Raw genomic sequence first — 16188 nt, forward strand, 5'->3', positions numbered from 1 at the left:
CCATTCAGGGACAATATTCAGTGTATTCATGACAAGTGTAAAAGAAAAAACAGCACATGCGTGTGACGTTCAATCACAGAGAATCAACTGTGAACTCTTCAGACTATTTACAGTGTAAAAGTGTATTAAACTATTTCAACAGGAACTCCATACGGCTTGTTTGGAATAATATTTAAAAACTACTCGCTAGTTTATTGTGAAATGGTGATTGCTACACATTTTCTATACTTTACAACTATTTATTTCAGCCCTTATACTTACTATACAGTGTAGCTTCTGACGAACATCTTTATCTTGTTGTCTTTAAAAGGTATGATTTCTAAACACCCTATAAAGACATATTTTAATTCTAAAACTTACACAAAAAAAAATCTACAAGAGCAAAGACGAAGCAAAGTTAATAGAAATATTTAAATCTGATGTAAAAAAATCATAAAATACTATATTTTATTTCAAATAGTTATTTTCTGATTGTTTCTCGGGTGACAAAGTCTTCACTGCATTTGTTTCAAATAGTCGAGCTTTGAAGTGTCTGTCCTGCTGATCAGGAGGACGTGAAGTGAGGATTACAGTAACTGACTTGTTTAGTGGTTCGTTGGTATAATCTGGCTGTTAGCTGCTGGAATATAACACCAGCTCGGGCTCCTTGGCTCCTTCCTGCCCGCCGCTGCTTTGCCCACAGTTCCCAGTCAGCTCTGGGAAGAGGCTGGTCCGAGCAGAGTGACTCGGGGAGCCTGGAGTCGGACTAATGCCGGGCCTTTTGGGAGCGATCAGAGGAGGATGAGTCCTCTCCGAGCGAGGCGTGAGGGGCGAGCGGATCCCCGGAGACAGCGGCCCTGAAGACGGAGACCTCCCCCCGGGCGGAGTCGCTGCCAGGTTGCGGTAGTCCGTCCCAAAAGGAGAGCTGCTGAGCGGCGCCAGCTTCACGCCGGCCTGCTGGCTGGTGAAGCGCGACAGCACCTGAGTGACGGTGTTGCGGGCCAGCTGCTTCGCGGAGCTGTGCTCCAGCGGGGGAGGGATGCAGGCGGCGGTGGGGGAGAGGTCCCTGGGGGAGAGCGGGCCGCCGTGCTGCTGCTGCTCCAGCTCGGCCTGGCTCTGGAACTTGTGCCGGGCGGCATGGAAGCGCTGGTTGATGCCGGCCTGGTAGGAGGACTGGTGGAAGCCCGGGCTGCCCAGACGCTTGGCAAGAACGGGGGAGGAAATGGGGGACGAGGAGAGAGAAGAGGAGGCCGTGCTGGAGGGGGACTGAGGGTGCGGATGAGCTGGAAGAGGGGAATGCAAAAGTCCTCCATTCTCTAGCGTCCCTCCATGTTCTGCTGCTCTGCCCTCCTGGTCTGACTCTTTATGAGTGGGATGGCCGTTGACCTTTGGCAGTGAGGAAGATTTAGGGGCGACAGTTATCTTTCCATCTGGCTCAGTCTGAACGGAGGTGGACCCCATTGTGGAGAGGGATCCTTTCCCCTCTGTCACAGCCTCCTTCACCACTTCTTTAACCCCTCCAGTTTCCTCCAACCTCTTCCTCAGCTCCTCCAGCTGCCTCTCCAGCCCTTCACTCCTCTCCTCCTCTTTGCTGATCCTGGCTTTCATCTGCTCTCGTTCTATGTCAAACTCAGCCAGCTGCCTCTCTAAACTCACCTCCAGCTGGGCCGCCCGGCTCTTTTCATCTTCGAGAACGGCCCTGAGCTTCTCCAGGGCACCGGTCTCCTCTTGGAGCGAAGTGCGAAGCTGGGAGACTTTGTGAGCCTCCTCCTGCGCCTGGCTGCTGGCCTTCTGGAGCTCCAGGGTCAGGTCTGATGAGAGCTGCTGCTGCTGGGACAGCGAGTCCTCCACCTGGCTCACGGCCTGCGCTTGTTCCTCCTCTAACCTCCTCACTGTTGCACGCTCCACTTCCAACTGGAGAGAGAAACAGGAGTCAGGGCGAGGCGGCTCGTCCACGTTTGACCACAAGGGGGCAACAGAACACAGCTTACGATGAAGTCCAACTTATTGAACAATTATGAAGGTAGATTTGTGTCTTTTTACCCGAGCAAATTTCCTGTTTGTAAGTGAATTATCTCCAAATATTTGCTCTGAAACAAGTTGCCTTTTCAAAAAAAGAAAAACGCTCTCAGAACAAAAATTTGCTCTAAAAAAAACACAAAAAAATTACTCTGAAAAAAAAAAAAAACGCTCTCAGAACTAAAATTTGCTGTAAAGAAATCTGGAAAATAAAATCTGGAAAAAAAAATTGCTCTCAGAACTAAAATTTTCTAAAATAAAAAAAAGGTTGAAAGCAAAGATTTAGAGAAATTTTCTCGGGTAAAAAAGAAATCTAGATTCATATAGAATGTGTATGTTTACTTCATTAGAAACTAAGCTTTAATAAATAGGGCTGAGTTCCTGTTTCCCCCAGTGTTCCCAGTGTTCCCATCTCTGTCGGCTCTATTCTATAACATTTAAATAAGAACCAGTGGAATCACACAGGATTAGAAAAGGGGATGAAAAAACGTCTGTTTGTCGTTACAGGATCAGGCGAGACAGAAAGCTTGTTCATGTTTTCCCTTTTAAATAATAATTTGCTTGTTTATGGAAAGTTTAGATAGCCATTACGTCATTAGTTGGTGACTCAGCAGCTTAAAACCTTTAATGAATAAAAGAAGGAAATGTGAGGTGATGAAATACAACCTCGTGTATATGATTACTGTACAAAAACAACACGGGCCGGAAAGCCTGAGGAGACACTCAGGAACCTCCCTTCCATAAGGCCGCCGTCCTAAAGGGTGTATAGTGGCTGTGTGTGTGTGTGTGTGTGTGTGTGTGTGTGTGTGTGTGTGTGTGTGCGTGTGCGCGTGTGCGTGTGCGTGTGCCAGATGAGCTTGCAGTAGACATGGACATTCATCATCTCAGGTTTCCTGAGGCCATAAAGCCACATGGCTGCTGGACAACTAAACAATGGTGTCTTCCTCCTCTGCTTCCTGTGGAACAGCCCTGAGCATACGAAGGCTTGTCTGTACTTTAACGGGTCAAGTCCTGTCCGGCCCACCGGGTTTCACACCAGAACGTCACTGACGCTTCTCTGCTCAGCGGCTCGGCTGTTAAATCACAGCTGCCACACTGGAGCAGGACACTTTGCAGAGAAAGAGAAAGGGAAGCAGAACAACCTCTTCCACCAGATGTGCTCATCTGTCCAGAAGACTTCACCAAACACACACATACACACACACACACAGTGCAACAGCACGTGCACACTTTAAACCTGTTCCCCGTCGGTCATACCTGTTGCAGCAGTTTGTCTCTTTCCGTCTGCAGCATGAAGGTGAAATCCTCGTTCTGTGCAGACTTCTGAGCACGCCGTCGCTTTTCCTCCTCCATCTCAGCGATCATCTATCAAATAGATTCATTTATTAAATCACTTGGCATGCAGACATCTTGTTGCAGGATTCAGTGCATTCATTTCACCACATTCACGCTCCAGTGGTGCACATGTGAGCCCCAGAGTGACCCTGTCTGGAGACCTGGTGGCTGCAACATTGTCCAGACACGCAAACCAGAAATAATGAGCGTGTGTTCACTGCATCCCTTACCCTCCTGTGTCTGCTCTCAGCAGCAGCCAGCTGGCCCATCATCCTCTCCTGCATCCTCTTGCAGTGAGCCATGACCAGCTTCAGGACGGCCAGGGGGTTCGGGCCCACGGCGCGGCCTTGCAGGTGCGAGCGAGACTGTGCGAGCGTGTTCTGGCGCTCTGAGGACTCGCTGTCCCGCTGCAGGGCCAGGAACGGATCGCTGAGGTCGAACTCGCCATAACGCTCCTGGACGAATGCGTCTCTCTGCTGAGCCTAGAAACACACAAACATATCATGTGAAGACACACACGTGTGACACACAAACACACACACACGTGACACACACACGTCACTGCGCTGCCTGGCTGTTCCTTCAGGTGCTGCAAGAAAGAAAATAACTCATCCGCCCGTTTAATGTTCAGTCCTGACTCAGAAGAATAACCAATGGATTTGATAGGATGAGGTCTCCTTCCCACAATGCAATGCAGGACCAATGTGTTCAGGAGATAACATGGTGTCAAGAAAACAGAAAGTAGGCTAACTGATCACCAACAAAACCAAAAAGGAGCTCATAACGTTATGCATCATATGACTAATAAACATACATCTCAGAAGTGAGTGTGTGTCTGTGTGTGTGTGTCTGTGTGCAGTGATGTTATTGTGCGTGTGAGCAAAGCAGATGGTCGTTCCTCGCAGCCCAAACACAAAGAGGTGAAGCCGTCCAACCCCCACAGGGGCAGATGTTACCTCGTCCCCGGGGAAGCCGGAGGGCCGTGAAATCAGACACAAACGCAGCGCTGTCCTCATGAAGACGTGACAGAACAATAACACAAGATCACTTCATAAAGATTGCACACGTGTGAAGGGACAACACTGAGTGACATCATGCTGCATGCAATCAACTGCTTTCCACCTCCTCAGGCTCGTTTGAGACAAACCGGCTGGAAGGACACATGAAGGGAGCCGTGAAGGCCTCGTGGAGCTCTCTGGACCACAGTGATGAACCAGGGTCGGGGTTAAACATATTCTTATTAAACATATTCATATTAACCATATCAGGACGTCTCATGAACATTCAGTCAGCTGGAGCTCTGGAGGCCTGCAGCACCAGCTGGTGGTGCAGGAGATGCGAGCACAAGCAACAGAGCTCAACCCACCTGCCTTCAGGGCGCTCGTTGCTGTCTCCCCACAAAGTCCTCACCCGACACCCCGATGCCCCGACACCCTGACACCCTGACACCCCGACACCCTGATACCCCGACACCCTGATACCCCGGCCCTCCGGCCCTCCGGCCCTCCGGCCCTCCGGCCCTCCGGCCCTGAGTCTCCTCCGTCTTCCTGCACAAACATGCACTGCATTCCTCTGCCTGTTCTTTTCTCAGAAAATGCCTCTCTACTTTTTCTCACACACTCAGACTGTGGCAGCACATAAACACACACACACACACACAAACACACACACACACACACCCTGAGGACATCAGTAAGGAGGCTGAACAAAGAATGTGACCCTCAGTGAAGAGATTACAGGACTTGAACAAAGAGTCTCAATGCCGTCAGTTCTACACATCGACTCCATGTTTGACCCGACGTGTGAGAAAGAGTACGAGAGTGTGTGTGTGTGTGTGTGTGTGTGTGTGTGTGTGTGTGTGTGTGTGTGTGTTGCACTTTGAAGTAAAGCTGTAAAACGTCTTCATCTAGCTGGAGACAAAACTGCAGCTTTCTGAGTTAAATTACTTTTTAAATAGACCATCATGGGTCTGTGTGTGTGTGTGTGTGTGTGTGTGTGTGTGTGTGTGTGTGTGTGTGTGTGTGTGTGTGTGTGTGTGTGTGTGTGTGTGTGTGTGGTGGTTGTCTTGGATAGTTGTGATCATAATGACAGAGTGTGTTTCCTCTATAAGAAGCACAACTCTCTGCTACAAACCTCTTGTTTCTGCTCGGCTGTGAAGATTAGAGAATATGATTTTCACTGTTTCATGATCAATAGTTCTGTTCTGGATTTTGCATCGAGGATGTAAGAATAAGAATTCCTCAACAGCTTCCCGCGTGCTCTGAAACGGACTGAGACTTGAGCTGCAGCTGGTTGAGCGTTTCTCCAGCAGCTGGCCTCCTCTCGTGGGCTGTGACCAGGTGTCTGATGCTTCCACCTGGAACGTCCGTCACCTGCAGCATCAGGACACAATCCTGCTCGTGTGTGAGCCGACGGGAGCCAGCGAGTCCTGTTCCCTCTGCAGCGACGTCACACCATGAAGCCAGCGCTGTGACGCTCTGCTGAGCGCCTCCTGCTCCAGGTGAACAGTCGAGCTGCAAACTCTCACAGAGCTCTGAGGAGGACAGAAGACCCGGACTCGCTATCAAAGTGAGACCCACAGACATGATGCATGCACATATTCATACACGTGTGCTTCTGCAGGCTGGTGTTAGCACGCCATGAGGCCGTTAGCATAACCCTGTGTTTCCGGGGTAACGTCCCAATCCCAGCAGCTCTGCAGTGGGGGATTATGGGAAAGAATGCGCTGCTGGTGAATCAGTCCAGTCGTCAGAAGAACAGGGAGACAAAAGGCCCGCAGGACCAGACCTGTCCGATACGAGAAGCTCCTCTCATGCTACTTAAAGAGCGTCTTTCAACAGCAGCACACAGCAGAATAAACCAGTGTGTGAGCTTGTTGCTCGATTCAGTTATTTCAAACCAGAAAAAGCAGTTCATATTCCTTTGATCATAAAGCTGCCGTGCAAAGGAGTCACAGTGTGAAGTTATTGCTCTGACGAAGAACACAGACTGAAACGTGAAGCAGGTGAACAGCAGAGAGCCGCTCAGCTGCAGACGAGGCTTTACAGAGTCATGTCCCGGCTGCAGGACGAGGAAGTAAGAGGACGAGGAAGTAAGAGGACGAGGAAGTAAGAGGACGAGGAAGTAAGAGGACGAGGAAGTAAGAGGACGAGGAAGTAAGAGGACGAGTGCAGTGTTTCTCCTGAAGAGAGGACGCAACTGCTCTGAGAGGGTTCTCATGCAGAGAGAGAGAGAGAGAGAGAGAGAGAGAGAGAGAGAGAGAGAGAGAGAGAGAGAGAGAGAGAGACAGAGAGAGAGACAGAGAGAGAGAGAGAGAGAGACAGAGAGAGAGAGAGAGAGAGAGAGAGAGAGAGAGAGAGAGAGAGAGAGAGAGAGAGAGAGAGAGAGAGAGAGAGAGAGAGAGAGAGACGGAGAGAGAGAGAGAGAGAGAGAGAGAAAGAGAGGTGTGTCAGAGCTCCAGCTGTATCCTCCACGCCTTCCTCCCACACATGAATCACAGATGGTGATAAAATGGCTGAGGAGACGCCAGACAAAGCCTCACTTAACTTCAGGGCCGTGAGACGAGACGACTTCCAGGTAATGTTTAACTACCAGGACGCTCTCGGCAGCGGCTGGTGACACACGGGGGAGCGGGTGATGTCAACCTTTGGTCCGGTGATGTCAGAGTAACATAACGTGTCCATCAGGAGGTGGTTACACTCACAAGATGATCACACTCACACAACCTGCATCCTTCTCCTCTCGGCCTGACCTCCTGCGTCATGCTCTCTTTGCAGCAGGCGAACGCGCTGCTGTCGCTGCAAACGACCCAACGGTGCAACGTGCCGCCATGACAGAGACGACCCATTACTGTTGAGCCGGTCTCAGGATGAGAGAGGCGGCCATGACATCCTGAGGAAAACAGAGCCCGACCCGCGTTGCTCACATGGAGCATGCTGTGTGTGTGTGTGTGTGTGTGTGTGTGTGTGTGTGTGTGTGTGTGTGTCGCTCTCAGGGTGTTGCAGCGCTTCACTGACATCATCGTGCATTACACTGGTGTGTTTGGTATTTCCTGGCTTTAAAGGGCACCCTCTGTGTACTTTCTGCTTTTTTTTGGTTATCGGATTTTTCCCTTCCCAATCTCGACAACATGTCCAAATTGGGCAGCGACTCTTTTTGTTGGAACATAATATACAATCTTATCTGAACCCCCCATCGAGCCAGGGCCCTATTGTTGGGAAAACACATCGTAGCAGGCAAATAGACATTGTAGGATTACAGGATATGACATCATGTGGAAAACAAAACAGGCCCCGCTGAGCATGACTGAGTTCAAAGGAAGGTGCAGGTCTGTTTTCATGACATTCCTCTGAGCAACTTGCTCAGTGCTGGATGTTTGCCATGCGTCTGACAGAGGAGATAATAGCAGCATTAGTTCCAGCGTCGATATCGACAGGCATCAACTCAAAGGACATGCCACGCCCGTCGGCATGCAGGACCTGTTTGGGGTGTCATGTTCTCAGGAATGCTCCTCTAATGAATCTGCGTATGTCTCCTTAGTGATCAAAACCCAAAACAGTCAGATACAGAATCTGTAGAGACAAGTCGAGTGACGCCATCGTACGAGGAAGCAAACTGATGCAGTTACACCTTCAGAGGGTTAACAAGGCGGCGAAACGCGAGTGACAATCTGCAGACTGAGTGCTCGCAGCAGAGAGAAACTCTTCATGTTGGAAAAGAGAGAAAGAGAGCGTCTGACGCCCGACGCCGCCGAGGGAGAGATCAGAGAGCAACAGAGCTCTGGAGGCAGATTTGTGTCTTTTTGACCCCAGCGAATGTCTTGTTTGTAAAATTATCTCCAAATCTTTGCTCTCAACCTTTCAAAAGGTTTTAGAGCACACGAGCACGGAGTCGGTGAAAACGGCCTCAGTGGTAACGAGGGAAGTCAGTGATTTGAGCCCACAACTGTACATCCTCTCCACATAAACACTGCCGCCTCAATTTGGCCCACCAGAGACTATCAGTGTGTGTGTGTGTGTGTGTGTGTGTGTGTGTGTGTGTGTGTGTGTGTGTGGTCAAACATAAAAGCCCCCCATGATGTCGCTGTGTGAGGAAGAGAGGAGGAGGAAGAGAGGGGAAAGCGGTGAAAGATTCAGAAAGAGAGACGGGTACAGACAGACAGGCGACTGTACATTTGTCCTCGGGGGGAGGTGACGTGTTGAGTTTTTGGCAAAGCCTGCGAGTCCTCAACCGCCATCAGAGCTGCTGCTGAGGCGGCGCGGTGAGGATGGGCCCTCGGGCCCCGGCCACTGGAACGCTCCCATGATGCTTTGCAGCTTCACTTTCATGCAACACAAACCTTCGTACCGAGGACGGTTCATGAGAACAACACGGTCATGGTGGCTGCTTGTCCTCATCACAACCTCCATCACGACTGCAGACCATGAGTCACGCATTCAAGGCCTCAGCAGCTCCACCGTGCACGAGCAGCGCTGCCGTCACGGCTGTAGAAAGCACCAGGAGCACGGACAGAACCAGTCAGCCTCCACTGAAACACGGCAAGGCATCGCAGCCGAAGGTCAGCGACGCTCTTCCCCTCGGATAGGAAGGAACGAGCCGCACACAACGGAGCAAGAAGGAGTCGTGGTTGTTGCTGCTCACAGTGTGCAAACTGAGGACAACGTCCCTCAACACACCCAGAAGGTGTGAGGCGTTCAGGTGCCTGAAAAGACTGCCGAGTCGTCTCCAAACACAGTTGCATTCAGCTGATCTGCAAGTGCCAAACAACTTTCACAAGCGTTGCGGTACGCGCCCGAGGCAACGCGCCCGAGGCAACGCGCCCGAGGCAACGCGCCCGAGGCAACGCGCCCGAGGCAACGCGCCCGAGGCAACGCGCCAAACCACCAGCAACGTCTTCACTCCGGCCGAGGGCACATTCTAGTTTATATTCAGCAACAACAGCAGGTTCCCAGATTAAAACCGATGTGAGCACAAATGGTTATTTAACACACACACACACGTGTTTGTAGGTATGAACCATGAGACTGAACTCGGGCACAATGTGGACACCTGCAGGTCTGAGTGCCTGGTCAACAAGAGAAACACAGACTCCAGCTGATCTGACCGTCGTCATGTGTGTTTTTGGTGGAATGAAAGCTCTGCTGGGAACCAGGAGGACTCCTGCTCCATTGTCTTTACCAGCTCTGCTTCCTTAGTTTCCTGTTTACACATCCCCTCCCTGCTCGCACACATTCTTTTTGGGGGGCGTCACGCTGAAGCGGGTCAACGTCAGCGTCCCGGGACAGAACAAAAAAGAATGGCTTGTATTTAATGGCTTGCTCTGCCAGCTATCATAATATGTTCAAGTTATTTTCTGTTTGCTGCTGCATGTATGTGAGATGTTCTGCAGTGTGCGTGACGGCGTCCACAGGAGGGTTGTGCGTCTCAGACGTTGTGTGTAACTCACCCTGAGGGTGTGTATGACCACATCCTGGGCCTCCAGCTCTCCCTCCAGGACGCTGAGCAGCGTCAGCAGCTCTCCTCTGCTCAGAGCCTCCACATCCATCTTCTCCTCCTGCGGGGCAGTTCAAGTGTGAAAAGAAGCAAATTAACACAACATGCGATTATTATGCACAATATGAGAACCTAGTAATAGATTATCTGAGGGCATTTAGGGCCTCTCTCTGGCTTGTGCTCAGGGTTGTAAACAGGAAGTGATTAGCATATCTGCATGTTAAGTTGCAGAGGGACTGAGGACAGTTGTTGTCTCCGTTCTGCTCCCACTGGGAGGACTCAGTGGGAGCAGAACACCAGCAGGGTGAGACCAATGTGAGGGATTGAAACACACTTTTAAGGCATTAGCCATCGCGCTCTCCATCCTCTGTATCCTGTGAGTCATCAGCTCGGTCCAGTCATAGTCACAGCGTCCAGACACAACACACCTCACACAGCAGACTCCATCCTTAAAATCAAGAGAAAGACAAAACACAGTTGACTTCATCTTGAACCTCAAAGTGTCTCTCAGGTTATTCACAGTGCGGCTGCTCCTCAGAGTTCATGATGTGTTGGAGGTCAGATAACATCTGGATGACCTGTTACCACTCCTGTTGTTCTGTCTGTCACACAGCATACATTAATAATCCCTCACAGGAGGCTTCAAGGGTTTACAGCATAACACACAACATCTACACCCACATGAACGTGGTCTTAAATATATAAGTGTTCAGTTGAGTTTAGATGTGAATCTGTGTCCTATTGGTCAGCTGTTTGTATTCACAGTAGAAAGCAACTCGTCCTCCTCTCCACTTTACACAAACCTCTGCTCTCCTCCGACAGCTTGAATCTCAAATGAAGGCTACTGTTTTATTTCAGCAGCGCCCAAATACTTCAGTGCATTCTGTGGCTCACCACACACACACACACACACACACACACATATCCAAACTAACCTACACCACAGCGTGTGTGTGTGTGTGTGTGTGTGTGTGTGTGTGTGTGTGTGTGTGTGTGTGTGTGTGTGTGTGTGTAAATAAAGGCAAATCTCTCGCTCTGAGTGTCACCAGATATCTGTAAATTATCTTCCATGGAAAATCCTTCCCACATTCCAGGCATGCCCTCACCACAGGGAGCTTCACATGGCCCACTGCAGCCCGCATGGCTGAGTTTGACTTTAAGATGGAGCCAAAGCATCAGGCGGGTCATGAGCTGATGCTCTCATGCAGAGCTGCAAGTCAACACAAAGCCATGCAGCTAACTCGACAACACTAGTCCACGCCTGTGTGCCTCACTCCTTCACAGACTGTTGCTCCTTGTTTTCAGTCCTCTCTCTCTCTCAGAAGGCAAACAAAGGCTGGGTTCAACTTCACTCCTCCTCGCTCAGGAACCAGGAAGGTTGTGTGTTCAAAGCACAACCTGACCCGTTGCTGTGGAGCAGAGGATCCACCTGTTTGCCCTCTTTATGCACGTTATGTCGTCATGTTCCGCGTTGGCAACGTTCACTTGCACTGCGAAGTGTCACAGACGTCACACCAACACCAAACTAGCGATCACATAGAGCTTCCCTGTAGTGCTGATGGTAAAATCAATAATGCATCAATACCACTGAAGTGCACAGCATCAGACCCCTGGTCCTCCGCGAGTCTTACTCTCTACAGATATTATTTCAGCTTTATCAGAAAGAACAAATTACGAGCTGGTTTGCGGCTGTGAAGTTTCACTTCGGCTGAGCTGGAACAGCAGAGCCTCATTCACAACCAGCAAATATCAAGTCAGAAACCTGTCTATGGACTTTTGCATTTTCCCCCAAAAAAGGCTGACCAAGTTGGAGGCTTAATCTCTGGAAGCCAACGAGCAAATAATCCCGCAACGTTGTGTGTAAACATACCTTCATGCGCCCTGTTCTGCTTTAATTGTTCTCCAAATCCAAAAAGGAGGCTCCTCAGCAGCGTGAATCAAAGCAGTGCACTGTCATGAGCGATGCGAATAACAGACGTTCAGTGACGACGCCGCCAACCAATCAGAGGGGCGTAGTGTTACAATCTGGCCAATGGCGAGCAGGCGTTCCGCTAGTGGGCGGGGTTTAGGGCGTTCCCGGGTCTGTGAGATAAACCTCTTTGTTTCGGACGTCCAGTGTTCATTTCCACCCTTTCTTCTATATCTTTTCATTAGATAACAGACTGGACAAAGTGAAGTCCCGCTATGGTCGCATGTTTACTTTGCGTGACAATAGTGTGTACGTGTTAAGTGTGTGACTGCACTTCTTCTGTGGATTATTTGTCGCCTAATGGAGAACAAACACGAACATGCATTTCAAAGTGGATTTAAAGGATCGCAGATGATGCTCCTGCACAGACAATCTGTACATTCACCACGACTCACAGAGCAGGTTCTTTTGTTTTAGATCCCCAGAATGAAGGCCTCGTGGGGGAGACGGCCAGCGTCTCACTGCGTTGCATCGCCCCCTGCCGGCCAGATGACAGCATCGCATTATTTATTTTTTAATTTTATATATATCTTTCATCCCTGCAGTTTTATATTGTATTTCGTGTCTGTAAGGTGTTAGGCGCTACACATTTTCCCTTGGGGATTAATAAAGTACATATCTATCTATCTAATATATATATTAGTTTAGTTTAGTGGACAACAGTGTCTGACTTCTACGATCCATTCATTAAAAAAGTTTAGTGGAGTTGATTTGTTGTCAACTAGTGTGACAGGAATGTTACAAACAGCAGAACAAGAAGTGCTGGTTTGTCACTGTGTGTGTGTGTGTGTGTGTGTGTGTGTGTGTGTGGGGTGACGATGCATTCAGCACCATGAAGCAACGTTCAGTGAAATAGAAGCTCGGCATTAAACAGTTAATCTCGTTCTTAACGTTCCTTCTTTTGTTTTCTACCTTTTTTTAGTTTTATTGAAAAGACTGAAACCTGATGAAAGAAGATCTGCTCCTCTTGTTGCTGAAAGGTTTCATGGAACATTTTCCCACCACACGTCTTCATCGCTGCAACTCTTTCTGCTCGTCAGGAGGTGAAGACGTGTTCCAGTCAAAGTTTTGCCTCTTTCTATTTTCCATTAAGGCTTCAGTTTATGTAACATAACAGCACAAATATTAATGCTCCTAAACGTACCGCTGGCAGAAGAAGTATGAAGATACGACAAATAGAAAATACAACAATGTAAAAATACACAACAGGAAAAAGTTCTGCATTCAAAATGTTACGAGAGTAAAATGTTATAAACAAAAGAATTGCAGAAAGAAAGACTAAGCCTAGTGAGTTTGGTTATTCTTTATATTATTCATTATTACACGTGTGTTTATCAAAGTGAGTGATCAATGGGTAACTTAGTATAATGTAAATGCTGCTGCTGGTTGAGGTGGATCTATGAAAGTACTTTACTGTTGGGTCATTAACACTAATATTGCATCTTGTATTATATATGGATCAAATAGTTTGCATGAACTCTACTGGCCAAGTTATCGTAGTGGAATAAAAAGATGTATTTAGAAGTAAAGTAGCATACAATTAAAAGTACCTTGACATAAGTACAAGTAGTTTAGTTACTTTTCACAAAATGTTTAAACTAAGCACAACTTGATTGCCTCAAATCACAGATTACTAAATTAAATACATTTTAAGGATTAATCTTTTAAAAAACGTGACGAAGCAGCCGGACCACATGGACCAGATAAAGAGCGAGTACTTTAAATGAAACACAAAGTCAGAAATGAGAGGGCAAGAACGTCTGTAATGTTGTAATGTTGTAATGTCTTTAATGTCAGTAATGTCAGTAATGTCGGTAATGTCTTTAATGTCAGTAATGTTTTTAATGTCTGTAATGTCCGTAATGTCAGTAATGTCAGTAATGTCGGTAATGTCGGTAATGTCGGTAATGTCGGTAATGTCTGTAATGTCTGTAATGTCAGTAATGTCAGTAATGTCTTTAATGTCTTTAATGTCTGTAATGTCTGTAATGTCCGTAATGTCCGTAATGTCCGTAATGTCAGTAATGTCGGTAATGTTTTTAATGTCAGTAATGTCTGTAATGTCTAGAGTGAAATGAGCTGTGAGGCTTGTTAAATAGTTGCTGAGCTCGTCTCCTCCGGCGCTCTGAGATGCTTTCATGTGTGAGGTGAGAGTGAAGAGGACACACAAATCACTCACAACATGGAAACGAGCAAAGCTGCAGAACTAGAACTCTATTAAAACTCTCTAATAGTATTTGTTGTTTTAATTTGTGAAGCGTATATTTCAGCAGTTAGGAAGAGTAAAAGCAGTAATGGGGATTCATCATAAATCCCACTTGCATAAATGTAAAGGTTATTAAAAGGTGTCACAAGCTGAAGTTATCTCAAGCATCTGCAGCTCTCGGCTCCAGCTTCAGCTTGATGGGATTCTTGGGCGTCGTGAATCCATCAACTCCCAGCTCCATTGGAATCTAGGAAAACCAGACAAGTGTCACAAATGAGCTTCATCCAAGTCTGATGTCACCCACCACAGTCACACGCCAGAGAGCCCACGGACTGAACGTCCTCTCACTTCCGTCTCCTTGCATGTGACGAAGCTGAAGTTCTGGAGGATCTCCACGACGGCCAACTTCATCATGAGGACAGCAAAGCGCATGCCGATGCAGTTCCTGGGCCCGGCGCCGAACGGCAGGAAGGAGTAAGGATCCATGTTGTCTTTGTTCTCTTTGCTGAACCTGGAAATGAACGCGTTTTACATTCATGAGCCAAATAACTATGAAGCTAGATTTGTGTCTTTTTTACCGGAGCAAATTTCTTGCTCTCAGAATAAAAATTTGCTCTAAAAATAATTTTTTTAAAAAATGCTCAGAACTAAAATTTGCTTTAAAAAAAAAAAAAAAGAAAATTTTGTTCTGGAAAAAAAAAAAAAAAACGCTCTCAGAACTAAAATTTGCCCCAGAAAAAAGCTAAAAAAAAAAATCCTTTACAAAAAAAAAAAAAAAAAAAAAAAAAAAATCAGAATTAAAAAAAAAACACACTCTCAGAACTCAAATTTGCCCCAGAAAAAAAAAAAAAAAAAAAAATCCTTTACAAAAAAAAAAAAAAAGAAATCAGAATTAAAATTTGCTCAAAAATAACTGCTCTAAAAAAATTGCTCTGGGGAAAAAAAAAAAAAATACATCTCTGAAAAAAAAAAAAACGCTCTCAGAACTAAACTTTGCTGAAAAAAAAACGCCCAAAAAAAAATTGCTCTGAAAAAAAACAACAACCTCAGAACTAAACTTTGCTCCAAGTAAAAAAACAAAAAAAGGTAAAAAGATCATTTACTTACAAACAAGAAATTTGCTGGGTAAAAAAGACAGAAATCTACCTCCATAATAACTGAGATTGGGTCACGCCCGTCCGCAGCGTTCAGCCATACCTTTCAGGTCTGAAGGCGTCGGGCTCCGACCACAACGTGGGGTCGCGCTGGAGGGCGTAGATCGGCACCATGACGACGGTTCCTTTAGGGATGGTCACGCCGTTGATTTCCACAGAAGACTTGGACACTCGCTCCAGGCGGTTGGCGCTGGGGTACAGACGCATCGTCTCATTCAACACCATGTCCAGGAAGTCCATCTTCATCAAGGCTTCATAGGCCGGCTGAGCCTGCAGCGCAAGAACAGAAAGAGCTGCCCATGAAAAACTAAATGAAATACACTTCAAGGAAAAGAAAGTTACCTTTTCTGGGAAGGTTTCATCGATCTCCTGTTGCAGGGTCTTCTGGACGAGAGGGTGGGTCGCCAGGTTGTAAGCCAAGAATCCCATCGTGCTGCTACTCGTCTCATAGCCAGCGAATATGAAGATCATAGCCTGAGACAGGATCTCGTGGTCAGTCAGTCCTGGAACAAGAAGGCGTCGTCACTTTGCTGTCTGGAAACTCTCAGAAGGTCAACAGGAGCCTTCATGGCGTCTGACTGGATGATGAGGGAACTCAACAGGATGTCACTCTGGATGAAGATGAAACCTTTAAAAGAACAGCTTCACATTGTTGTTCTAAGGTTCTTCACATCATCTCTTGTACTGTTTTTAATCTGATTCTTTAACTTCAACAGTTAATGCTGTTGACCAACAAAGATGCTCTGCTACGTTCCTGCAGACTTCATCTTCACATGTCAGTAGTTGTCAGTTAGCAAAACCTCCCGTGCTTCACATTCAGGAAAAGCAGCGGCCGTTTCTCAAGAAAGAGACCCTCGACATCCTGAAGTTAACTCTTCAGCCACGACAGAGACAACCCTCAGTCCTCCATCTGGTTGCTTTCTCCACCTTTGTGGGGACTCGCATCCTCTTTGCTGGTCTGAGAGTCCACCATCAGCTGCATGAAGTCCACTCGGTTCTGGAGGACAAAAAGATGTTTATGTTCAAGGGAGCGA

The 16188-nt window shown here is 47.5% G+C and overlaps 2 protein-coding genes across 4 annotated transcripts in view; both read right to left on the reverse strand.

The window, feature by feature from the left end:
* Window positions 1–612: 612 nt before the first annotated feature.
* On the reverse strand, window positions 613–11780 carry LOC137799817 (CTTNBP2 N-terminal-like protein). 2 transcript variants are annotated; one of them, XM_068596652.1, is made up of 6 exons: window positions 11696–11780; window positions 10160–10273; window positions 9779–9886; window positions 3564–3815; window positions 3256–3363; window positions 613–1893 (listed from the first exon to the last, which is right to left on the reverse strand). In XM_068596652.1, exons 1-6 carry the CDS (start codon window positions 11699–11701, stop codon window positions 613–615), a joined length of 1869 nt encoding a protein of 622 aa, XP_068452753.1. In that variant the 5' UTR covers window positions 11702–11780. The 2 variants fall into 2 exon arrangements, with proteins under 2 accessions (XP_068452753.1, XP_068452752.1); XM_068596651.1 differs by lacking the exon at window positions 11696–11780 and adding an exon at window positions 10932–11060.
* A 2226-nt stretch (window positions 11781–14006) lies between these two features.
* LOC137799839 (cytochrome P450 3A40-like) overlaps window positions 14007–16188 on the reverse strand; it is a 4698-nt gene continuing 2516 nt past the window's right edge. For both annotated transcript variants that reach the window (XM_068596682.1, XM_068596683.1), the window contains 5 exons: window positions 16082–16151; window positions 15497–15657; window positions 15198–15424; window positions 14349–14511; window positions 14007–14247 (listed from right to left, as the gene is read on the reverse strand). In XM_068596682.1, coding sequence (XP_068452783.1) covers window positions 14161–14247; window positions 14349–14511; window positions 15198–15424; window positions 15497–15657; window positions 16082–16151 — 708 coding nt within the window. In that variant the 3' untranslated portion in view covers window positions 14007–14160. The remainder of the gene's footprint in view (window positions 14248–14348; window positions 14512–15197; window positions 15425–15496; window positions 15658–16081; window positions 16152–16188) is intronic.

Source organism: Clinocottus analis, unplaced genomic scaffold (assembly GCF_023055335.1).
Source record: "Clinocottus analis isolate CAN_PGR_092001 unplaced genomic scaffold, fCliAna1.0.p SCAF_39, whole genome shotgun sequence".
Classification (NCBI taxonomy): Eukaryota; Metazoa; Chordata; class Actinopteri; order Perciformes; family Cottidae; genus Clinocottus; species Clinocottus analis.